Source organism: Ruditapes philippinarum, unplaced genomic scaffold (assembly GCF_026571515.1).
Source record: "Ruditapes philippinarum isolate M1 unplaced genomic scaffold, ASM2657151v2 ctg8235_1_1_1_1, whole genome shotgun sequence".
Classification (NCBI taxonomy): domain Eukaryota; kingdom Metazoa; phylum Mollusca; class Bivalvia; order Venerida; family Veneridae; genus Ruditapes; species Ruditapes philippinarum.
This window is the reverse complement of record NW_026860976.1, coordinates 14866-42802: the sequence shown is the minus strand read 5'-3', so window position 1 is coordinate 42802 and position 27937 is coordinate 14866. Positions and strand designations below refer to the sequence as shown.

The 27937-nt window shown below is 34.1% G+C and overlaps 1 protein-coding gene across 1 annotated transcript in view; it reads left to right on the top strand.

Annotated features, from left to right (window-relative positions):
* Nucleotides 1–5441: 5441 nt before the first annotated feature.
* LOC132714103 (heat shock 70 kDa protein 12B-like) overlaps nt 5442–27937 on the top strand; it is a 33709-nt gene continuing 11213 nt past the window's right edge. Inside the window, exon 1 of the mRNA XM_060696852.1 lies at nt 5442–5715. Coding sequence (XP_060552835.1) covers nt 5562–5715 — 154 coding nt within the window. The 5' untranslated portion in view covers nt 5442–5561. The remainder of the gene's footprint in view (nt 5716–27937) is intronic.

Here is a 27937-nt window from a genome sequence, read left to right as displayed (position 1 = left end):
AAAAGTTCTCTGAAATGATTTTCTTAAGAATATATCGTTTTAAATAACAATAATTATCTTTAAAACTTCATAAAAATGCCGTTTTATTGTTAAAAAACATTTCTACAAAACTAAATTTTTGGTCGGCCTGGCCGCAACTTCACAAATATGACAAATAAAAAAATTCTCTGAAAGTGATTTTTGCTTTCAAATTATCCTTTAAATAACAATAATTATGTTAAAACTTCATAAATGCCGTTTTATTGTTAAAAAAAACATTTTACAACATTGAAATTTTTGGCCGCTAAGCCGCCAGGCCGCTGGGGCGCCAACTTCACAAAAAATGACAAAATTAAAAAAAATCTCTGAAAGTGATTTTTCTTTAGATATATCGTTTAAATAACAAAAATTATCTTTAAAACTTCATTAAATGCCGTTTTATTGTTAAAAAAAACATTTTTACAACATTAAAATTTTTGGCCGCTAGGCCGCCAGGCCGCTGGGCCGCCAACTTCACAAAAATGACAAAATTAAAAAAAAATCTCTGAAAGTGATTTTTCTTTAGATATATCGTTTAAATAACAATAATTATCTTAAAACTCATTAAATGCCGTTTTATTGTTAAAAAAACATTTTTACAACATTAAAATTTTGGCCGCTAGGCCGCCAGGCCGTGGGCTGCCAACTTCACAAAAATGACAAAATTAAAAAATCTCTGAAAGTGATTGTTTCTTTAGATATATCATTTAAATAACAATAATTATCTTTAAAACTTCATTAAATGCCGTTTTATCGTTAAAAAAAACATTTTTACAACATTAAAATTTTTGGCCGCTAGCCGCCAGGCCGCTGGGCCCCAACTTCACAAAAATGACAAAATTAAAAAAAATCTCTGAAAGTGATTTTTTCTTTAGAATATCGTTTAAATAACAAAAATTATCTTTAAAACTTCATAAAATGCCGTCTTATTTGTTATATAAAAAACATTTTTACAACATTAAAATTTTTGGCCGCTAGGCCGCTAGGCGCCAGCCCTGGGCCTCCAACTTCACAAAAAGACAAAATTAAAAAAAATCTCTGAAATTGCATTTTTCTTTAGATAATATCGTTTAAATAACAATTAATTATCTTAAAAACTTCATTAAATGCCGTTTTATGTTAAAAAAAACATTTTACACAACATTAAAATTTTTTGCCGCTAGGCCGCCAGGCCGCTGGGCCGCCAAACTCACAAAAATGACAAAATTAAAAAAATCTCTGAAAGTGATTTTTCTTTAGATATATCTTTAAATAACAAAAATTATCTTTAAAACTTCATTAAATGCCGTCTTATTGTTATAAAAAAAACACTTTTTACAACTCATTAAAATTTTTGGCCGCTAGGCCGCCAGCCGCTGGGCCGCCAACTTCACAAAAATGACAAAATTAAAAAAATCTCTGAAAGTGATTTTTTCTTTAGATATATCGTTTAAATAACAATAATTATCTTTAAAACTTCATTAACCCATTACTTCATGAGCATTTTGTGAAAATGGCTGTTTTCATTGAAAAAGTCTCCCGTTACAAGTTCAAATTGCTATAATACTATAAAAACTGCTTCAACACTAATCAAACTTGGCACAAATGTTGACTGGACCATTGCACTTGCAACAACATGCTCAGGCTTAAATTTTCTGTTACCATGGCAACGAGGGGACATCTCAAAATTGCCAAAATCACTATTTTGCGTTGATTTTTTCCATCAAAATTGATTTCAAAGTGCTGCACTTTCTCAATGGATTGAGATAGAGTCAAATGCTTTTCAGCGTTGGTTACACGTTACCTTATGATCATCTGGGTCATTTACAGCCTCTCACAAGTCCAAATTTTCTTGGCGATGAGGGGGACTCCGCCCCCTTCAAACCCCCCAAACAGAAGGGGGCACATCCCCCTTCTGGCAACCCCCTGATGTATCTTTTGGTGGGGGGGCCGCGCCGAAAAAGGTCACTTTTTTAAACAACATTTCTCAAACCAAAACAAGTGTTTGGGGCCTAAATAAGGCATTTTTTCATCATTTGAGACAACAAAAAGGGGGGGGGGTGAAAAACGCGTTAAAAGGCGTGTATATGAAGTAATGGTTAACTGAAAATGATGAAAATACTTGAAATTACCCTAAATCGCGTTTTTTCATGTTTAACATGGCCTGTCATATAAATTCGAAGAAAAATTGTTGTTTTGTAGATTTTTTGATTTTTTTCATTAACCCATTACTTCATGAGCATTTTGTGAAAAATGGCTGTTTTCATTGAAAAGTCTCCCGTTACAAGTTCAAATTGCTATAATACTATAAAAACTGCTTCAACACTAATCAAACTTGGCACAAATGTTGACTGGACCATTGCACTTGCAAACAACATGCTCAGGCTTAAATTTTCTGTTACCATGGCAACGAGGGGACATCTCAAAATTGCCAAAAATCACTATTTTGCGTTGATTTTTTCCATCAAAATTGATTTCAAAGTGCTGCACTTTCTCAATGGATTGAGATAGAGTCAAATGCTTTTCAGCGTTGGTTACACGTTACCTTATGATCAATCTGGGTCATTTACAGCCTCTCACAAGTCCAAAATTTTCTTGGCGATGAGGGGGACTCCGCCCCCCTTCAAACCCCCCAAACAGAAGGGGGCACATCCCCCTTCTGGCAACCCCCTGATGTATCTTTTGGTTGGGGGGCCGCGCCGAAAAAGAGTCACTTTTTTAAACAACATTTCTCAAACCAAAACAAGTGTTTGGGGCCTAAATAAGGCATTTTTTCATCATTTGAGACAACAAAAAGGGGGGGGGTGAAAAAAGGCGTTAAAAGGCGTGTATATGAAGTAATGGGTTAACTGAAAATGATGAAAATACTTGAAATTACCCTAAATCGCGTTCTTTCATGTTTAAACATGGCCTGTCATATAAATTCGAAGAAAAAATTGTTGTTTTGTAGATTTTTTTGATTTTTTTCATTAACCCATTACTTCATGAGCATTTTGTGAAAAATGGCTGTTTTTTCATTGAAAAGTCTCCCGTTACAAGTTCAAATGCTATAATACTATAAAAAACTGCTTCAACACTAATCAAACTTGGCACAAATGTTGACTGGACCATTGCACTTGCAACAACATGCTCAGGCTTAAATTTTCTGTTACCATGGCAACGAGGGGACATCTCAAAATTGCCAAAAATCACTATTTTGCGTTGATTTTTTCCATCAAAATTGATTTCAAAGTGCTGCACTTTCTCAATGGATTGAGATAGAGTCAAATGCTTTTCAGCGTTGGTTACACGTTACCTTATGATCAATCTGGGGTCATTTACAGCCTCTCACAAGTCCAAAATTTTCTTGGCGATGAGGGGGACTCCGCCCCCCTTCAAACCCCCCAAACAGAAGGGGGCACATCCCCCTTCTGGCAACCCCCTGATGTATCTTTTGGTTGGGGGCCGCGCCGAAAAAGAGGTCACTTTTTTAAACAACATTTCTCAAACCAAAACAAGTGTTTGGGGCCTAAATAAGGCATTTTTTCATCATTTGAGACAACAAAAAGGGGGGGGGTGAAAAAGGCGTTAAAAGGCGTGTATATGAAGTAATGGGTTAAATGCCGTTTTATTGTTAAAAAAAGCATTTTTACAACATTAAAATTTTTGGCCGCTAGGCCGCCAGGCCGCTGGGCCGCCAACTTCACAAAAATGACAAAATTAAAAAAATCTCTGAAAGTGATTTTTTTCTTTAGATATATCGTTTAAATAACAATAATTATCTTTAAAACTTCATTAAATGCCGTTTTATTGTTAAAAAAACATTTTTACAACATTAAAATTTTTGGCGCTAGGCCGCCAGGCCGCTGGGCCGCCAACTTCACAAAAATGACAAAATTAAAATAATTCTTCTGAAAGTGATTTTTTCTTTAGGATATATCGTTTAAATAACAATAATTATCTTTAAAACTTCATTAAAAATGCCGTTTATTGTTTAAAAAAAAACAATTTTACAACATTAAAATTTTTTGGCCGCTAGGCCCGCTAGGCCGCCGCGCCGCCAACTTCACAAAAATGACAAAATTAAAAAAATCTCTGAACGTGATTTTTTCTTTAGAGTTATCGTTTAAATAGCAATAATTATCTTTAAAACTTCATTAAATGCCGTCTTATTGTTAAAAAAAAAAACATTTTTACAACATTAAATTTTTGGCCGCTAGGCCGCCAGGCCGCTGGGCCGCCAACTTCACAAAAATGACAAAATTAAAATAATCTCTGAAAAGTATTTTTTTTCTTTAGATATATCGTTTAAAATAACAATAATTATCTTTAAAACTTCATAAATGCCGTTTTATTGTTAAAAAAAACAATATTACAACATTAAAATTTTTGGCGCTAGGCCGCTAGGCCGCCGCGGCCCGCCAACTTCACAAAAAAATGACAAAATTAAAAAAATCTCTCTGAACGTGATTTTTTCTTTAGAGTTATCGTTTAAATAACAATAATTATCTTTAAAACTTCATTAAATGCCGTCTTATTGTTAAAAAAAAAAAACATTTTTTACAACATTAAAATTTTTGGCCGCTAGGCCGCCAGGCCGCTGGGCCACCAACTTCACAAAAAATGACAAAATTAAAAAAATCTCTGAACGTGATTTTTTCTTTAGAGTTATCGTTTAAATAACAATAATTATCTTTAAAACTTCATTAAATGCCGTTTTATTGTTAAAAAAAAACAACATTTTTACATCATTAAAATTTTTGGCCGCTAGGCCGCCAGGCCGCTGGGCCGCCAACTTAACGCCGCTAGGCCGCCAGGTCGCTAGGCCGCCAACTTCACGCCGCCAGGCCACTAGGCCGCTGGGCCGCCAACTTCACGCCGCCAGACCGCTAGGCCGCCGGGCCGCCAACTTCAAGCCGCTAGGCCGCCAGGCCGCTAGGCCGCCAACTTCACACATCTAATAAGATATAGGTTATATATAAAATGTTTCAAATGTGAATTTTAAAAGGTAATCATTAATTCCGCTTGCGTGTCTCGAGCCCAAACTCCATTACCAAAACGTGTGGCCTGTTTGGTAGTTTCCCAGTCAGGCAGGTTCCTGCGGGCACACACGTGCGCGCACACACACGCACAAACACACACACACGCACGCACGCGCGCACACAAACACACACACATTTACTGCAGTTAACTCTATTAAAGGAAATAAATATGATAAAATAAAAATACAAAATGTATGTGCGTGGACACTTAATTTTTTTTTTCAGAAAATCAGATTAAATCTAAGTACAGTCTATATAAATTTTACGAAAACATAACCGTTAACGTGTAGTCTATATTTAGATATCATCTATTGTTTTATGAAATAGGAAAACAAAGCACGTCTATGAAGATAAATACCGTCCCAAAGTTTCTGTTTGTTTTGTTTGACAATACAGCTAGCGTTTCATCTTAAGTAAAGATCTGGCAGTTTTACAAAGTTCAGATGGCAAATAAGTAAAGGATTTTATAATTTTCTTTCCTTAAAATGAGAATGAATTTAGAGAGTACTGAAGTTGAATAACATTATATCAAAATATAAAAAAATGTCTAAGGGTAATTCGCTTGTGGTTGCAGCATTAGATTTCGGAACAACTTATTCCAGCTGGGCATTTTCGTTTAAACATGAATATGAAATGGAACCGACAAAGGTGACTGCAAAACAATGGTACGGATTTGAATCAGCTGTGTCCTTGAAAGGTAAGGTTTATTTTCTACACATTAGAGAACATTACATTGAAAAATTGTGTCTTCAATAACGTATTATTATTTGACATTTACTCTTGTCCGTAGACGATTCGTTGTTTCAGCAATGCTTCTATTCAAAGACACCATCAATTTGATTCGTGTACAATAGCAAGTATTCGCTTATCAAAAAAAAAAGAGGATAGGAATCGCCGTTAAGCCGTGAATTCTATTCTGTTTTCGCGAAAAAGACTGCTTCCTGGACAAAAGAGCTTATGTTTTTACTTCTGAATGATGTTTGTCCCACAGGAGTCTGCACACTGGTTTCGAGCTACATGAGCCCGATGTTAGATATATTATGCTTGGTATTTGGGAATAATGAAAATTGCTAAGTTTTCTCTTTGTAATATAAAATCTACATATTTTGAGTTCACAAAAAGTAGATGTGTTATGTTTTAAACATACACACTATAGGAGGCCACACTATGTCATTAAAAACTGTCAGTGTTTTTAAGAAAGGGCCAACTTTACTTGACATGTAATAGGGAATGAAGCTTCCCATACATAGTTTGTACATTCTTTATTCAAATTAGACATATTCAGTAAAAGATTTCCATAGGTTTAAAAAAATATTTCTGCGTATTCAAAGACACGGTGCATAACTATATCGGTACCCTCTTTGCTAAACCTACTAAAACGGTACCCTCATGCACAGGTCATTCTCTGCCGAAAACAAATAACAGACATACATAAATGGAAACACATTGTATGTATGGTGTGTACATAGTTAAATCAATGGTTCATTTCAGCCCACATAGCATGCTTAGGCGGTGGGCGTGGCGAAACATCGCGATATTGTGTAACTTATTGTGGAGGTGTAGTAACTTAACTATAGACACATTCGTAAGCAAGACACAGTTGAAATATTCTAGTGTTCCGTGGTTTAATTCTTTTCACCGTTTTAGTAGATTTCGCAAAGAGGATACCGTTTTAGTAGATTTCGCAAAGAGGGCACCGTTTTAGTAGATATCGCAAAGAGGGTACCGTTTAAGTAGACTTCGCAAAGAGGGTACCCTTTTAGAAGATTTCGCAAAGAGGATACCGTTTTAGTATACTTCACAAAGAGGATACCGTTTTAGAAGATTTCGCAAAAAGGATGACGTTTTAGAAGATTTCGCAAAGAGGGTACCGTTTTAGTAGACTTTCGCAAAGAGGGTACCGTTTAATAGATTTCGCAAAGGGGTACCGTTTTAGTAGATTTCGCAAAGAGGGTACCGTTTTAGTAGATTTTTTTCGCAAAGAGAGTGTACCGTTTTAGTAGATTTCGCAGAGGGCACTGTTTTAGTGGATTTCGCAAATCGGGTACCGTTTTAGTAGATTTCGCAAAGAGGGTACCGTTTTAATAGATTTCGCAAAGAGGTACCGTTTTAGTAGATTTCGCAAAGAGGATACCGTTTAAGTAAATTTCGCAGAGGGTACCGTTTTAGTACATTTCGCAAATCGGGTACCGTTTTAGTAGATTTCGCAAAGAAGGCACTGTTTTAGTAGATTTCGCAAATAGGGTATCGTTTTAGTAGATTTCGCAGAGGGCACTGTTTTAGTGGATTTCGCAAAGCGGGTACCGTTTTAGTAGATTTCGCAAAGAGGGTACCGTTTTAGTAGATTTTGCAAAGAGGGTACCGTTTTAGTAGATTTCGCAAAGAGGGTACCGTTTAAGTAAATTTCGCAGAGGGTACCGTTTTAGTAGATTTCGCAAAGAGGGTACCGTTTTAGTAGATTTTGCAAAGAATGCACTGTTTTAGTAGATTTCGCAAATAGGGTATTGTTTTAGTAGATTTCGCAAAGAGGGTACCGTTTTAGAAGAGTTCGCAAAGTGGGCACTGTCTTAGTAGATTTCGCAAAGAGGGTACCGTTGTAGTAGATTTCGCAAAGAGGGTACCGTTTAAGTAGATTTCGCAAAGAGGGTACCGCTTTAGTAGATTTCACAAAGAGGGTACCGATTTCATAGATTTTGTAAAGAGTATACCGCTTCAGAAGAGTTCGTGAAGAGGGCATCGTTTTTGTAGATTTCGCAAGGAGGGTACCGATACGGATATGCAACGTTGTAGATGAACATAGTAACTGTTGAACTTTTCCAATTTTTGTTCTAAATATCTGTGTTTCGCATGTAGTGATGTTGTAAGGGTAAAACTGTGTACAATGTAATTTCAAATGTTAAACTTATTTATTACAGAAAATTCATGTATTGGTTTATACAGAATTTATTTTAGTTCGATTGTGTAGGAAGCTATTAGCTTATTAACACACTTTCGAATCCGTTCCTGGAACCAACCAGTACTGAGCAATGAGTGTAAAGTTTCTTGCTCAAAGAAACAACGACTTGCCCCTGTCAGGGTTTGAACCCATGCGGCTAGAGATCATAAGATTAATAGTCCGAAGCGTTAACCACTCGGCCATGCCGCCACTCTTCCACCAAAATTCATGTATTGAAGTCAATATAAAGGAGTAGTTATGTAAATTATGTAAATGGGGGTTCTTGGCCTCTTTAAGGCCCAAAAAGTGTTTATCCATCAAACCAAAAAGTAAGACAGCTCGACATAGCTTATCCATCAAGCCAAAAAGTAAGACAGCTCAACATAAACACTTTTTGGATTGATAGATAACACACTAGGGCCCAAAATGTGTTTATTCGCAAACCCCCATATACCATGTATACTAACATAATTGGGGAAATACTCTTGTATATAATGACTATACTGGATCATTTATCAAGGGACATTAAGTGCATTTGAATTACGCTGTAATTCTCAACAAATTATTCGATAGAAATGTATGTTAGATATTAAAAATTCTTCTATAACTCTTATATACAATCCTTACGAGGTTTAAACATGAAGTTATGTATATAGAAACTCGATATGATTCTCGCTTTGATCGTCTGCTACACTTGTTGCTATTTTAAAATGTATTTTCTGAAAATAGCATTAGTTTCGGTTATTGCACAAGTAACACCGCGTGACTTTTACATAGCTTACCTAGTAGAGCGGTTTGACTAGTTTTAAAATAACTGGTATTCATTATTGATATAATCATTTACGAAGACATTGATAAACATTTACAAGGATGACAGTGATAGATATGCTTTCATTTATTTCACACTTACCAGAGGGTCATTCAGTGCATTAGAATAACGCTGTAATTCTCAACAAAACCTTGGTTAGAAATGTATGTAAAATATTAAACTTGTTTAAGCTATGACGAGAAAAGCATTGATGCAAAGCATCAAAGGGCGTCCAAGCAAGAAATGCAGCAAGTGAAGATGAACTAGTAGACATCTGATGACCAGATATTCTTATAAACTTTTCAATGGATAATTGGTTTTAAGTTTCCAATATTGTATATCATTTATGAATGGGCGGACGAAAGACAGACATTGGTAGGCACGCTAGAGATTTGAATATTAAATGTTTTTTTTTTCCACAGGAACTTTAATTCTATCAATATCAACAATAATATTCAAAATATACAGGTCTATAATATCCAAAATATACACCCCTACAGTCGTTTAGGGTGTTCTGGATCGCTAACAACAATTATATTTGTCACTTATCTGAAAGTAGCATTGTTGGAATTTTATTTGTTTCAAGAGAAAGATAAATTCTTCCTCTCTTTAACCAACATAAGTTTTTGCAAAAAGCTGTTAGCTTTCATTCTTGATTGAACCTTCGAGCAGCATGACCTTTTCGGTTATTTCCGGTTCAGTTTAGGCAGTTTCGGACCATATTGGGGATCTTCTCAAAACATTTTCAAAAACCTTCCCAATGGGTTACTAATCAGTAATTGTGATGTGTTTCAGAAATATTCTTTGTTTGTAAGAGCCATTGGCATTAATTATCAGAAGAATAGACAAAAAGGCCATTTTACACATGGGTCAATTTAAGAGAATAATGATTAAACTATTATTATTCAGAATTATTTATTAAACAAGATGGTAACAATTGACACAGTAGCTAACAAGATTATAAAGCATGTAAACACTGATTGAGATCATAATCTTAAATAATTGGTTTAACAGGGTTATCACAGTTAATCAAAGAATAATCAAATAGACAACATACAAAAGGACTAGAAAAGTACACATTATATAATTATAATGTTCAGATCAATGTCACAGAGTGTGCTCAAAACTGATATATCTACATGTACAAATAACTACATACATGACACTTTCATAACTGAACCTTCTGCCATTTTTTCCAAAGTAGAGCTCAACAAGGAAAGGTTATATTCGAATTTGCTTGGTGTACTTGTAATATAATAGGAGCAAGGGATAACTGCTCCACCACCTTTGTCCCCAGGTGCTGGCCAGGGAGGAAAGCTCTGACAGGGTTCACCAGTAGCAACAGCATACACACTGCCATCTTCGTCTAGCACAGTCCTGAAAAACCCTGCTAACACTCTGGGTGCATGTCCAACAGGCAAACCAGCAATATCTGATAATTTTAAGTGCCTCTGATGGTCTGTAATCACGTCATGCAGTTTTTCATCGGACTCCTCAATTTCTGGCAACCATACTAGACAGGCATCTCGATCAACAATGTTAGTGTACTCTCTGTCCACCCTAAGTTTAGTTGGTTGATCTGTAATTGGTGGTTTGATTTGGTATGCGTGGTATCCCTTAACAACACTATTTTCCAGCACAATAGTTTTTGTGTCGCCTTGAAAAGGTGACATATAGGGGTTACTTTTGTCGGCGGTGTCGGCGGCGGCGGCGTCTGTGTCGGCGTCGTTGTCGTTGTCGGCGTCGGCGTCCGCTAAAGCTTGTCCGGAGCATAACTCAGTCACTATAAGTCTGATTGACTTCAAACTTGGTATGCATGCTTCTTTCAATAACCCGAAGTGCAGTGCACAAGGACCGGTACTCTGCAGTTTTTATTTTTTGAGTTATTGCCCTTTGTTAATTTTCATACTTTAATTTTGTCCGGGCCATTTCTCTTCAACTAAAAAAGCTATAGACTTGAAACTTCATAGGATGATAGATCTCATTAAGAAGAAATGCAGTGCACAAGAACCGGTACTCTGCACTTCCTAATTTTTTGAGTTATTGCCTTTGTTAATTTTCATACTTTATTTTTGTCCGGGCCATTTTCTCCTAATGTATAAAAGCCATGGACTTGAAACTTCATAGGATGATAGGTCTCATTAAGAAAGAAGTGCAGTGCACAAGAACTGGTACTCTGCATTTCTTATTTTTTGAGTTATTGCCCTTTGTTTATTTTCATTTTTAATTTTGTCCGGGCCATTTCTCCTTAAGTATAAAAGCTTTGGACTTGAAACTTCATAGGATGATAGATATTATTATTAAGAAGTGCAGTGCACAAGAATCGGTACTTTGCATTTTTTAATTTTTGAGTTATGGCCCTTTGTTAATTTTCATACTTAATTTTTGTCCTGGCCATTTCTCCGAAAGTATAAAAGTTATGGACTTGAAACTTCATAGGATGATAGGTCTCATTAAGAAGAAGTGCAGTGCACAAGAACTGGTACTCTGCATTTCTTATTTTTTGAGTTATTGCCCTTTGTTTATTTTCATTTTTTAATTTTGTACGGGCCATTTCTCCTTAAGTATAAAAGCTATGGACTTGAAACTTCATAGGATGATAGATCTCATTAAAAAGAAGTGCAGTGCATAAGAACTGATACTCTGCATTTCTTATTTTTGAGTAATTGCCCTTTGTTGATTTTCTTACTTTATTTTTGTCCTGGTCATTTCTCCTCAAGTATGAAAGCTATGGACTTGAAACATCATAGAATGATAGATCTTATTGATAAGAAGTGCAGTGTACAGAAATGCTGCTCTGCACGTATTATTTTTTGAGTTATTGCCCTTTGTTATTTTTCATATTTCATTTTTGTCCTGGCCATTTCCCCTAAACTACATTGTTCACAAGGCGACACATCCGACTCGCGGAGTTCTAGTTTACAAAGCAGGATCACTTGCTTCTGAAGGGCCTTGAACTGGTTCATTGGTTTTTGCCTGAAAATAGACAATACAGTATACAGAATAATGGAATTGCTAGGAAAGCTGTTTTTCTACCTAAAATAATAAGGTTGGTTTCATTTGTATGCCGTTTTCAACAGTGTTTCAGCAGTCATACATAATAATATAACCATGGCTCAATAAAACAGTGCAAACAGTGCAGTGTGGCCTTTGATGTTGGTTATTAAAACATATTATATGGGGATGGGTTAACATAATACATGAACGTTTATATAACAGTAAGGTGTAGTTTTGTGCAATGCTAAATATGTGATTAGAACTCACATTTATAGCAGTAGAAGTCATCGTCCCTAACTACAGGGTCTTCACTACATTCTGTGTGCAACCCCTGATCACAGAGGTCACATTGTACCCATAGATGTTCCACCCCCAGTTCGCGCTCCTCAAGAAAACGTATATGACAACGCATACATGTCACATTATCCTCTTCTTGACTTGAAGACTCTTTTGCTTTTGATTGTTTAACATTCTTTCTAGTTGTTCTTTTCCCAGCTGACCTCAAATTACTAGAACTGCTGCCTTCAGATGTGCTAGTATTTCTCTTACTTTTTGCTTTTGTTTTACTGTTCTGCTTCTGAGACATATACTTTCTTTTTGCCTTCAGCTCTCTTTCCTTAAATGCTCTAATTTTACTTAAGCTTTTCAGAGACATGCTACGTAGAGATTCTGATGATGTGAGGTTGTCCGGTAAGTTTTCAAGTTGTGACTTTCGTTTTGATTTTGTTTTCTGCTCTGCTGATGGGAATGTAAGCGACTCTTTCAGTATTGGTGATTACACTGGTGATCTGATTTCTGTCTGAACTGAGTCTTGGCTTTGTAAAGATGCAGCTGATGCAAGCAAATCAAGTCCAGAGACAGGCTCTTTTTCAACATTTTGTTCATTCTGTACAAATATATTGTCATGATCACTTTCCAATATGACCTCAGCAGGCTGAGACTTTGTTACCACAGCTGTGTCCTTAGAAGTTTCTTCTGTCAGAGAGTCTGTAGCATTTTCTGAAGTTTCAGGCTCTTTGGTTACAGTTTCACATCTCGATTCAGACAACAGCTTCTTGTATACATCGAAGCATGGAGATTGACCTTGAATATCATATCCCTCTTCCAGACGTTTAGCGTATTTTGCCTTTGTAGGTGTTGTTAGTGCACTTTCTAATGCTTGAAAAGCCAGTGATGGTCCATGCAGTGGTTCCACATTTGCGACTGTTGTTGATTTACTGGAGGAACACTCGGTATTGGACTCTATCTCCAGAGATGCTGACTCTGTGCTACTGAATGTTATACCTGGTTTCACGTGCTCCTTAGTGATCACAGTGCTGTCAACAGGGTAAATTCCAGAGGACCGAAATGCATTGATAATTGTCAATGGCTTGTAAAACAACAGAAATGCCTCTTTCAGTTTTTCTGCAAAGTCCTCTTTGTTGATCGGTGTTCCGGGGCTATTTCGTGTGTGGGTTCTGACAACCTGGTGCCAACGCTGTTTCAGGGGTCCAAACACCCCAACATCCAGTGGCTGCATTAGATGGGTAGCATTCACCACTATTCGGTAAAGATCAATACCCCTTTTACTAGCTAACTCAAATGCTGCACTAGAAATATGACTGCTGACACAGTCGATTAACAAAAGCACTGGGCGTTCCTCACCAGCATATTTATGGAAGTGGTCTAGGAATTTCTCAAATGTAGGAGCATCCATCCAGCCTTTCTTTGTGTACGCTATGTCAGATCCATAAAGGGCACCAGTCATCGGATTGTATCCTCTGGGTTTAGGTTCAGGATAAACAAAGAAGGGGGGCATCATTGTTCCATCTGCTGACCCACAGAACATTACAGTAAGACGCTGTTTACTGTGACCACCAGACAAATGAGGCACTTGAGTTAGGTGTTCTGCTCTTGTTGGGCCAATGACTTTGCCGGATGTACTTCCCATACTGAACCCTGTTTCATCAGCATTCCATATTCGGGTTGGCTTATCAATCAATCCTTTCAATGACAAAAACTCTCTAAATGAACTGTACCATTTGTCTGTCTTCTCTTTTGTAAGTTTAGCTCTACAAGTTTCCAGTGGGGTTTCAGTTCTCATTTCAACGATGTGACTATTTCGCCTCATGAATGCATAGTACCAGTCATATCCAGGCCTATTATTTGCAAATGGTGTTTGTTTCTTTTCATTGGTGACTAATTTCTGAACAAAGTCCAAAAAATCTCCCGGCTTTAACCCCTTGCCTCAACTGGCCATTTCTTTCAGCCAATGTGCCATCGCCTCTTCTTCAGTTTTAGTGAAAATCGGCTGTGGACCATTTCGACTATCTAATTCAACCTCTCCAGAAAGACGCCTATGTAAATAACCATAAGATAAGCCATACAGTTCTGATGCTTTCCTGACAGTTACCTCTTTTTTTTCTATGGCCAGAATTGCTCTCTTGCACCGGAGTGATTTCCCAGGTGAGCCCCTGTTGTACTTCTTTTTAACTGCGTTTGCTTTTTTGACAGCTGGACTCCTTTTTGGTTTCCCCATTTCTGAAAATAAATTACATATTTAAGTGCAACTGATGTTATTTGAAATTGTTTTTAATTTCACCATACAACAGGAAATAAAAAATGAAACACATAAATATATTTTGCATGAATAACTCTGTCAGTCTGTTAAATAAAGTTGTAATTTAAATACATTCAGATAACATTCTAACAAAAAATCACATTTCAAACAAATAAATCCTCAATAAATCAGCTATAATTCAGGAAAAATATCCCAATTATCAAAACAGTAACACATTTTAATTTACAACATTATTAAACATCAATTGTGACTTGAAATCAGCTGTTTTGACAGTCCAAAGTGCTTTTGAGATCACCCCCAGTATGGAAGGTCACGTGATCCGAAACTAGCCGAACGACTGCTTTCATTTCATGGCATGTGACTATTGTCAAGAACAGGTGATGGTATTTTCGCTTATTTTGATTGACAGAGGACATGTTTGTGAACATTTTGGTATATAAACATGATGTATTGGTTCAATATTTACCGATTCACGAGACCCTGTTCACAGAATCGCCATTTTTTCCCGTACTTTTTCTGGAGTAAATGTGAAGGTCACTTGTCATCAGTAAAAAATTCATGTCATGAAAATCGCTTTTGGTAAATAAATAACCGACAATTTCTCCAGAAAAGACCATTCTTTCAAAATCAAACAACCATTTCAAGAAATATTTACCACATGTTTCACAATTTTATTAGTTTACTGACAGTGGTCCGGAACTAACTAAGATCCGGAACACCCTAAACGACTGTATATGGTATAAGTTTATTTATACTATATAGGGGGTATTTTGGATATTATCATTAATATTGATAATTTGATCGAATTTTAAGTTCATGTGGTATTTTCTTTGGAACATACAAAATAATAGTCGAAATGAACAAAGTCTGTTAATTGATTTATTTGGGAGGTCAATCTACGGTTTTAATGAATTACTTCAAAAACCTCGTCTGACCCATCAGTGTGTTTACATTCCTATCAATAAACCCATAACAAATCATGTTAAAATTGCAGACGAAAAATGATAATCCTATGATATAACAATTCATAAAAATTGCCTACTTAAAGAGTGCAATTAATTGTTTTAACATTTCCTGCAAAATTCTCCAGTTCGTTATTTAATACCATAGCGCGACACGAATGACCGTTTCGGTAAACTAAAACTACTTCTATAAATAGATTTTCGGACTTTCACAATGTTAAGGTCATCATTCTATTTATAGGTAAAGCAATAACACACATAATAACCCACTGTGTACTACAAAATGATTAATAAAAAAACCGAAGAGCGCGATTAATTGACGGATAAGATGATATCATTTGAATATGTTTACATTGCGAAATTATCCAGTTCGCTATTCATTGTACGTACCCCAACATTTCATTTTTGATAAGCAAACATCCTCATACCAATCGGAATGTTCAGCTATTATGCCCGACGTAAAAGCCCGAGAAGTTGCAATTGCCCTTTCACAAAATCTGATTTCATTCCAAAAGGGGCGTCGCGCTTCGGCGCGGACGCCAATAATGGACAGTCTGAAATAGTTTATTATTTTTTGTTCATTTTGTTCGGTGGTATACTTGATATAATAAATCATATGTTGTTTTGTATCATTTTAATGAAAAATAAACAATAATAATCACATAAACACTTTTTTTGCTTTGATATTTTAGATTAATATACTTTACATCTGGTATATAAATGATTACTCCAAGAGGTGGTACAAAACCATATGAATCAAAGTAATAGTTTTTTGTATAACAGACCAATGCGTTCCCCGACCTATGAATGAGTCTAAGTTTATTATCCTACAATCGTTTTTCATATGATTGATAGGTAAATTAGTTCGGCTGAAAATTCCTCTGAAATGTTTAATATTTAATTGATTTGTTTACTTTAAGGCTTATTCAGAAATTTTACTTTTTAACAGTCGTAGGAATCCGTCTGTATGGACGCCTTTGAGAATCAATTTGCAATCCTTTACCAGATAATATTGAAGTTATCAAGAATATTCCGAGAGTCCCTGCGAGCATTCCTAAAAAAGCCCCCATCTTGTCTTTGCTTATTATTTAACTTAATTACCCCATCATTCATAAATTGATTTCTTTGCTGAGGTGAAAGAAATGCTGCTATTTCATTTCTCTTATTTTAAGCAACAGGAATCATACCGTTTCCCAGTATTTTACTTACACAAGTACTAGCCAAACCACTTGATGCTCCAACTCATAATGGACCTGGTATTTTTGGAGCGAATCTTGTCACAATTGGAAGTAGAGTGTTGAGTAAATCGCCTTGGCTTCACATTTGTTCTGTGATATCTTAATTTGCTTTTCTAGACATATATTTTTTCTGTTTTGCCCTTTCATTTTTTGTGTGTGTTTGTGCTAAAAGTATTGGGAAAGTATTATTTAAAATCTAAAAGTATATGGGCATTATCTAAAAATATAAGGGCATTTATCTCTATATGCTTTCGCAAGTCTGTGTTTTTGTCCTTCTGATAATTTTGTTTATATTCAAAGTAAGTCATATATAAATCATACAATTATTTTTTAAACAATAACAATTTCATTTTCAATAGTATTTAATTGAACTGTTTCTTCATACATTACAATAGCATATTTTGCACAAATAGGTACAGCTGGCGGTACATTTAATTTTGCAATTAATGTGGGATGCTTAGGATCAGATGCATTTTTTTTCTTAAATTCCAAGTTTAAATGAACGAATCCAAACAAACCCTCAAAATTTAATAAATTTAAAAGTGACCCATTATTTTTTCTCATTTTGTTTGTGAAAATAATTTATTACATCGTCATATTGTAATGCCTTAGGGTCAGGGTAACAGAATCTTACCTTATTTACTTGTATAAGCAGTAAACTTGACTTGTTCAATGATAATGATGTGAGCTGCATTGGAACCAATCTTTCCCATTTTCTTTTATTGTTGATAGTAACGAAACATAAAATTGTACACATACGTGTAGATCAACATAGTTTAAACAACCTATCACTAGGCTAGGCCTTTTAGCCAAAATAAGATCCAACCTCAAACAAATTCCTTCAGAAAAGATATTTGAATATTTGTAATCTACTATATATGTGTTGCTACAGGAAAAAAGTCCTAAAAAATCGAAGTATAAAATGCTAAAAATGTTATGTAATGAAATCATGTGAGCTTTTAAACATTTAAACAAAAGTTCATTACATTCAAATAGCCGCAACACTGCATTATCTATACATTATCATTCAGACTGGTATAAAACATTACCCCACCCACTAATGATAAAATCTGTTGTTGTTTTTTTACTTTAAGTCAGATTCCATTAAAGATTATTGTCATTTAGCTCTACAAAGATACGTAATTGTATAAATATTTCTAAATTAATATTAAAATTCAGAATTTCAATGCATTTTACATAAATAATTATGATTTATATCGATCTATATTGTATTTGCATTTCGGTTCTGAAACAAAGGGTAAATATTTTACCAATGTTAACTGCACTTACTTTACCAGCGAATTTTTGAATAAAATTTATTAAAGAAAGGCATTTTAAAAATAAAACTAGAAATGTGTCCATAGGACACGGATGCCCCCACACGCAACTGTTCTGTCAATCTTATGACTCTAGGTCAAATATTTTTTGGACTACATGTGCCACAAGTTGAAAACAAAAAATCAACAAAGGGCCATAATTCTGTTAAATTTGGTCGCCTCAAAAATTCCTTCTTTTACTACCATCTACACATAAAGGTTGTTCATCCCTGGAAGTTTAAGCAAAATCTGCCATCCGGTTTAAGAGGAGTTGCGTTCACAAAATTTCTACATAGTATATAGTCAAAAAATCAACAAAGGGCCATAATTCTGTAAAATTTGGTCGCAGCAAAAATTCCTTCCTTTACTACCATCTACACATTAAGGTTGTTCATCCCTGAAAGTTTAAGCAAAATCTGCCATCCGGTTTAAGAGGAGTTGCGTTCACAATATTTCGGGACGTACGGACGGACGGACTGACGGACGGACGGACAATTGCAACGCTATATGCTCCCACTTTGTGGGGGCATAATGAACATTGAGACACTGAAAAAACACAATGTTATTTCATCATTTTGTCACCGAGGCCCGACTATCCATATTGTCGACAACACTACACATGTACATATTGATATAATCTCACTTGTTTACTAAGGTCGTATGTCCTTATCGGCATTGTTTACATTTAGCATATACCGATAAACGCTTCATTTGTTAATTTGAGAGATTGACAACTATAAATAATGTCAGAATTATAAAGAGAAATGATTTATTTCATTAATTGTTTACATATTTTCTTATAACCAGCGTACATTTAGCTAGAAAGTTGCATTTATTGTAATTTTACTCGGTAAACCTTGACAGGTGTTGTTGTTGTTCGCTGATGCATTATGGGTTGTGTGACTTCCGTTGTCAATAGCAATTGCTGCCTAAACTCAGTAAACAAACTGTTTCAAAGTTATTTTTCATCAAAAGCAACAAACTTATAGTCAATCCATGGTACTAGTCATTTTTATAAGTATTATATGTATCAATTTATCGTATTTTTATGTAAAGTTTCATAGAACTTTAGCTAAGAATTGTTGATGTTCGGACGTTCGGTTGGTTGACAGCGTTCTTTGTGTATGGAATTGATCGTTTCCGAACGTCAAATGTTCAGTTTTCGAACGTCGAACATTGTCAACCGACCAAAACGTACAGTTGAACATTTTTCGAACCTTCTTATGTTCGTTTTTTAGATTTGGTATAAATAGGCCAGAAAACGATCAACTTCAGGTAGTTTTCATTTAACTTTCGGTTAGTCATCATTATTGTCGTGTTCTTCTGAACGGCAAATTTTACTTATTTTTAAGGCAAAATAAAACGTAGTCTTTAGATTATTATTTTACATTTAATCAATTATTGTCTAAGAATAATTGATAAGAACTTTATAATTTTTGTTTCACATTATTACGGTCACTTGCTCGACCAAACTTTATATTTACGTTGTCATATTTTTGAACAGAAATTAAACGGCAGTCGCGGTAATAATTTTATGTGAAGTCTATGTAAGACATAGCTATCGGATATTTAGGACTGAATTATATATATGTGTTGATGTTATCTACAATACTGTTATTTGAATATTTGACAATTGAATTTATTAACAGTTTAACACTTATCAAAATTAGTAAACTGTGAACAGTCTTTCTTCTTTGTGACTCAATTTTAGTCTTAAACTGGCGTACCTCCAGAAGTAAGGAAGTGTTATCAAGTACTGTGGAGTACAGTGACCTAGCCATACAGAGTCATACAGAATAGCCCACTACTGACAGATGTCGTAATAGCATATTTCAGCCAAATAGATCTATATAGATTGACAGTCATCCGAATCAAGTATCAACAGTCCCCCTAACCCTAACAATTTCTATTTTATATAGAACATTGTTATATTTGTGATCGTTTCATTGTTCGTAAATACAACATCGTTCTCTACAGTCCAGTACGATTATTGGTCACCAAGTCTTGAGCACGTTACCACATTTTTAAGAGGATTATAGGGGCCTGGTACCATATAGCTGGACCGTAGCGTAACAATATTGCCAAGCCCATGTACAATGCTGAAATTATATCTCCACTTTTGCGGCCAGTGCTGTTGAAACCTTTGCCATCCCTTCTCACAGAGACACATTGTTTCGCATCTGCATAAATTGTTACAACATAATATGATAATTAAAAAGCAAACTTTGCATTCTGCTTTTAAAATGAAACAATTTGATGTCAAATTGAAAATGTAGGTACTATTGTGTGAAGCAAGCTAGGATTGTGTTTTAGTACTTTATTTATTCTTCTATATTGAATTGTCTACAAATAATTCATACATTAATTAGGCACTTTTAGCCTCAGCAATGAATACATTTTTCTTTTTTAGAAAACATATACATGTATCATGTAATATTGTCAATCATAACGATTTAAAGTGCAAAAATTGCCTATCACCCAAAAGAAACCCTGACTGTGAAACATTATAATGTGCCATATAGGTAGGAACAATGAACAAAATGGCACCTAATCTACTTCGTTAATCCCACATATCATAAAATACTCAAATAACTATTCTTGATTTCCTTTCGTCGTTTATTTGTTGATAATGTTTCTAAATTTCTCATCTAAAAATAATACTTAAAGCTGCATTAAATAAATTTCATAAAAAAAGAAAAAGCGACATTTAATCAATAAATTGGGTTTCATGTCGACTCCAGATCTTATTTTGATGTCCAGGCAACTAAAATGAGTTTTATTAGCCAAACAAATCTGCAAACATGGCTATAAGTAGTAATCCTAATTTTTTGACGGAATATTCCGCATTGTAACGGATGTTTTCATACAAATTTAATCTTTTTCGTGCGATGACTACTTTTTTTTCTGTACGCCAGGCTTATACACCGTGAAGCTACTTTAAAACGGTTGAGGTGTGTTTGCACAAGAAAATCCCATATTTGTTGTGTTCCAGATAGCATCTACACCGTGTATATCCAGTAACGCAGGACTGTGCAAATAAAGCAGGAATTGTGCAAAAGTAACGCAGAATTGTGCAATTTAGTGGCTAAAACGAGCACAGCGATAAGTAAATGGTCTAATATTTTCTATTGTACACCAAATTGCAAGAAATGAGTTAGCACATACGGTTGCTGAGACATTATACTTTAAACTTCATCAAGGATATTTCCATAATAATGTTTATTTTTCAAGATCATTCGTGAAAATGACGACCTGACTAGCGTATCGCTAGCGATTTTTAGTTTAATTGATATCTTTAAATACAATAACGTACATATTATTTTACTTAATGTTTTTTTTTATATTCAGACAGACATTTTCCAATCTACTCGTGTCATATTACACTTAATTTAGCAGATAAAACTAATTGAGACCAGTTTTACACGTTTTATACAGCTTCATGTTCGTTTAACTTTAATTCAAACGTGTTCTGTTTTCATCCGGCATATCCGGTTACTGTTCCTTACACAGATGTCCTGAGTGTTTGTGAACTGTTATTTATTGTATGTAATTACTCCAAACACTTTCATTGAATGAATTAAATAATTGTCAGCACTTTAATCCATCTGAATATTGCACAATTTACGATTATTTGTAATATGAAATTAGGTGCAACGTATGGCGCGTAAAACTCTTATGATTTATGATTGAAACATAACATGTTTAGTGTACATGTTATCCAGATCTTTCTTGCATTCCGATAATAAGTAAATGCCGGGGGTCGGTATACTTTGCAGACAAGTTAAACAAAAAGGGATTTTGCAAACAAGTTAAACAAAGAAGGGATTTACATTTTGCAGACAATATAGATTATATAGGGGGTGATTAATCCCTTGTCATAGGTGTGACAAGTTTGCAACATTAACTATTTTTAGAGGAATTTTATATAAAGATCTACATTTTAAAAGTTTAGAAGTACTTTTTATTTAGAGGAAGCTCGTTTTAAGAATTAACAGAACTGTTCCAAGCCTTATATTTACTGCTCTGAGATGTGCATATTTTTGGGACTTTTATAAATGAGACTACTTTGATTATTAGTCTAAGCTAAACAAGCTGAGTTAATAATAAGTCTTATGAATAGTTGAATTTGAGATACATTTAAGTACACTTGTGAATTGCTAGAGTTCTGAAAGCTATGTGTGACATTATTATTTGCTGATAATTATATGATGAACTGTGCTGAAATTATTATTTATTAAACTTATTAACTGTTTAATAAAGCGTTTATTGTGTGTTGAATAACCGGAAAAGAGTATTACTTGATGTCGAGCCGTCCCATCAAGGTAATTAAAAGAATTCAAGCAATCAAAAGGCCCTGTCTAACCCCTAGGGATTTCTTCAGTTTGCGCACTAAATAAACTACCCTGACAAGCCTCCCCCTAGCGCGCGACACTATATTCTCGTTATACTAGTATATTCTGTTTCGGGATAAAAAAAACACCATTTTCAACTTATTAACTAAATTAGCTATAATTAGCATTTACTTTAAAAGTATCTAATAAATGAGGGTTTTGCTCTTGTAAATTGCTTTTATTAGCTCTTTGTAAATAAAGAAGCAGATGTTTAGGATTCATTACACCAGCTCTTATTCTAAAAGTAGTATTGCTTTGTCGTGTATCGGAAGACGGACAAAACCCCACCAGTTAAAACCCCACCACTCAAAATTTTATAGAGTGGACAAAACCCCACCACTAAATTTTATAGAGTGGATGATTCTGTGACCATTTCTCGAAGAAAGTTCCACTGATTTGCTAACAAATAATTTTCATAAATCAAACTAAATCTTTCAGCGTTGAAGATTAAACGAGGTACCCATAAGATAAGTTTTGTTATTATAACTCTTCCATCATCGACTCCAGCTGCCTTATAAATTAATTCATTGCCGTTTGTTAATTGTAATGTAATTTGATTTTGACTCGGGGGTAACATCCGAAAATATGAATAATTGTTTTATTGAATTTTACATTTAATTTTTTACCTCCTTTTTAGCTAATAATTTTCTTGCAGCAAAACCTTTATTGAATCCAGGCTGATTAGTCCTAGATTTAAGCATTTGTATTATTTAAGCAATTAATTCATTTTTTCCAGTTGTTTCTGCATAATCTATTGTTAATTCGAATAAATTTCATACATTTACAACCTTAAATCAGTTATAACTATGGAACGCCGTGACTTTCTTATGTTATTAATGTTTTTGCTATCTTGTGAAACGATAATATTATTTTGTCGTTTGAGCATGTTAACATGTGCAAATTACATCACGTCTTGTCCAAGGAACATGCTGACTTGTACAAACAGCATGTAAACTTGTCAAATTATTATGATGACATGTGCAGACAACATGCTAACTTGTCAAAATATCGTGATGACTTGTGCAAACAACATGTTAACTTGTCAAAGTATAATGATGACTTGTGCAAATGACATGGTAACTTGTCAAAATGTAATGATGACTTGTGCAAACGACATGTTAACTTGTCGAATTATTGTAATGACATGTGCAAACAGCATGTTAACTTGTCAAAGTGTCATGATGACTTGTGCAAACGCCATGTTAACTTGTCAAAGTTTAATGATGACTTGTGAAAACGACATGTTAACTTGTCGAATTATCGTGATGACATGTGCAAACAGCATGTTAACTTGTCAAAGTATCATGATGACTTGTGCAAACAGCATGTTAACATGTCAAATAACCATGATGACTTGTGAAGACAACATGTGAACTTGTCAAAGAATCGTGATGACTTGTGCAAATGACATGTTATCTTGTATCATACTGACATGTCAAACCGTACTGTTAACTTGTCAAAGTATCATGATGACTTGTGCAAACGACATTTTAACTTGTCGAATTATTGTGATGACATGTGCAAACAGCATGTTAACTTGTCAAAGTGTCATGATGACTTGTGCAAATGCCATGTTAACTTGTCAAAATGTAATGATGACTTGTGAAAACGACATGTTAACTTGTCGAATTATCGTGATGACATGTGCAAACAGCATGTTAACTTGTCAAAGTATCATGATGACTTGTGCAAACAGCATGTTAACATGTCAAATAACCATGATGACTTGTAAAGACAACATGTGAACTTGTCAAAGAATCGTGATGACTTGTGCAAATGACATGCTGACATGTCACAACGTACTGTTAACTTGTCAAAGTATCATGATGACTTGTGCAAATACCATGCAAAAATTCCATGATGACATGTGTAAACAGCATGATAACTTGTCGAATTATCGTTATGACATGTGCATGCAGCATGTTAACTTGTCCAAGTATCATGATATCTTGTGCAAACGACATGTTAACTTGTCCAAGTATAATTATGACTTGTGCAAATGCTATACTAACTTGTCAAAAGTTCATGATGACATGTGCAAACAGTATGTTAACTTGTCAGATCATCGTGATAACATGTGCAAACAACATGCTATCTTGTCCAAGTATCATGGTGACTTGTGAAAGCGACATGTTAAATTGTCAACATTTCATGATGACATGTGCGAACAGCATGTTAACTTGTCAATGTATCATGATGACTTGTGCAAATGCCATATTAACTTGTCAATGTATCATGATGACTTGTGCAGACAACATGTTAATTTGTCAAAGAATCGTGATGACTTGTGCAAAACACATGTTAACTTGTTAAGGTATTATGAGCATGTCATCACGATAATTCGACAAGTTAACATGCTGTTTGCACATGTCATCATGAAATCTTGACAAGTTAACATGTCCTTTGCACAAGTCATCATGATATTTTGACAAGTTAACATGTCGTTTGCACAAGTCATCATGATTTTTTGACAAGTTAACATGTTGTCTGCACATGTCATAATGATTATTTGACAAGTTAACATGCTGTTTGAACAAGTCAGCATTGTCTTTAGACAAGATATGATTTTATTGCACATGATAATATGCTTAAGTGACAAAATAATATCATCGTTTCACAAGATAGCAAAAACATTGATAACATAAGACAGTCACGGCGTTCCATATATAACAATCATAATTATACAATCTTTCCATTTTGTTTTATAATTTATTCATCAAATTAATGAAGCTGCATTATTTATTACAGCAATTTGATAAGCATTATCATAATAAGCTCCATTTGCTAGTTTTATTTATTTAAAAATTTATCTCAAAATACCAATTAAACAAATCAAAATATAAAGATCTATCATTTATAGTAAAACAATATCAATTTTTCTGCGGGGAGGCGTTATTGGCCAGGACTGTTATCAAAGCTGTATCTAATTGAATTGTTTGCTAATATCTTTCACAGTATTGTTTTGATCGGAGCATATATATTATTGGCGACGCCGGTGAGCGTCGTCTCTTATGGAATTCTTTTTATTTTGGCCTATTGAAGGAGCTGTTATTATTAGCAGTTGATGTCATAAAAATCAAAAATTCGTAAAAATCAAGTAAACAAAGATGTTGTTATATTTGTATTTAATAACTTCATGTTAAAAGCATGTGCATTGTGATATTATTTTCACGAAATTGAAGGCTCAGTTTAACAGCTTGTCCCTTAGCTTTATTGGCAATACTAAAACCCGGATTTCGAATATCATTGATGCCGTATTCTTTTTTATTCATTTATATATTTTCAAAATTTTCCTACAAGAACGTTCACCTGCAAATGAGTATTAGGATAGGAATGGAACTGTTGTAAACGATTATCCTATTGATTTTATCCATATTACGTTAATCTATTGCACAGAATGATTGTTTTTACAAAGTGTACCAGTATCCGGATGTTGAAAGCTATCCGATTTTCTGCAATTACTGCTGTCACATGACCATTTAACTTTTAAACTTTTTATGAATACTTTCTACCATTTCTTTGCATGGCCTAATAAAACTGAGCATGCAACATTTCATAATTTGCTGTTTAAGGTGTTCTTTTGGGTTTCAGGTTTTCTCTATTTTAAGGGGAACTAACTCATGTTTACTAAAATTATTTGTTCTTTTCTGTTACTTACTATTTTTGTTGTATAAAAGTTACCAGTTGTAAGGTCATCAAAAGCATAGAGGCCCTGAGGAGTGAATATTGATATATTTTTATTTTACTCGCTTATAGACTGGATTTTTCTAGTTTGTTTAGTTAGTACATACCTACAGGTATTCTGCTACAGGAATCTTTTAATCACTATGTGAAACTAATTATGATTTTCTATGTGTTTGTATATAAATTGTTAATAAAATAACCTTTGGTAAAAATGAAAGGTAGAAAATTAAAGCTATGCATATAGGTGCTCATGTCCATATATTAAAACAGAGAAAGGATAACATCCTGAAGTTATCAATTTTAAACACTTGATATATATGCAGTTAGTTATATAGTAAAGTCTAATGGAAGGTTAAAAGAGGGACAGTATTTGTTACTGTAAGAGATATGCATTTAATGTTTAGACACTCACACAACTCAATCTTTATTATATGATATAGACTACAGTTTGTATTTGAGATTTTTTTTTACTTTTATACTATACATTATAGTTTTCTTTCTACAAGATTATGAATTCCATCCAAGTACCAATGTTAATAGGATGTTATATTTATTTTTAATGGAAACTGGGAATTATTAATGTAATGAGCATACATGTATATCTGAGTATATGGATATAATGTGTATTTCTATATTTAAAGACTAACAGTTATGATGGATGAGACTTGCATTTAAATTTATAAATGAATATACATGTATTGATTAGTCAAATTCTAAACATATAGCAGAAACACCATCGAAATCATCATTACTTATCAATATTCCTATTATGTTATTATTGATATATGTGTAAGAATAAAAACCATATCTTTCCATTCCTTACCATTATTATAACGAATTTTCTCTTATTACATTCATCATTTATAGTATGCCAAGAGTAAGTCATTGTATTTATTGAGTCTTATCCAACAATATATCTTTTATTTTTATCTAAAACTAAAGGACGACTAAATCGTACTGTGAAATCACTTGGAATATTTTTATTACTAATTCGAACCACTTCAGATCTTAATACAATTTTTATTCCATTATATAAAGTACTTGTTATAAAAAATTTCATGTTGTTCTGCACTTTATACCTTTAGTTGTAATAGTGAATTGATAATGCGAATGCCTACGTTTATTAATTCTGGATTATCATTTCCAGCATTAATCGAATCACAAATTACCTCTAAATCATTCATTAATTCGTTTGGATCACAAGCACAAATGTCAGATCCACCTTTGTAAATTTCATAAATCTCTTATTAAAAGGCAATCCTGATTTTTCTGTTAAATCTTGAAATATTTTTCTTGAAGGTAATGAATATCTCTTCTTTCATCATATATTTTATATATTAATTCAATTAAATCATCATCCACATTTGCATTCACTACCTCTTTTCCAGTGTTCTTATCTTTCGCAACTAATACATTTTGACAATACAGTTTATTTAAATTAATTTATAAATTACCATATGGCACATCACTTGAAACTTTATATGGATTGTGGTGTTTATCCTTAACTCCGTTAGGAGATACATTCTTAACTCTATTAAGAGGTATAATTCCATGCCCATAAGTAGCAAACATTCCCCGCAATTGTTCTTCCGATTCATTTCTTTTGTGCCTTAAATTCTTAAACTTCTACCTTAATTTTTGACTTTTTTAATTTTGATTTACCACCTATTGCACGATTAATTGTTTTAATATATTTGGCCACCTTGTCAATTGTTGCTTCAAATCTATCTTTATCTGTTGTTAAAGCTTCACCATTTCAGATGAATTGTAATAACCATAGCCATTTAAAACTTTATTATCTATACCAGGATCTAAATCTCTTAATCTATTTTTTTTTCTGATTAATAATCTTTAAATAATCTATTAACATCTTCTTCTGGATAATATTCTATTTTCGGCATTATTGGTTTATCAAACAAATGTTCTGGAACTGGTTTTGCTTCCTTTATTTTATTAACAAACTCTATTAGTAGTAGAGCTAATTGACTTTGTATCTCTGATAAAGCGTCTATTTTTCTGTAATTGGTT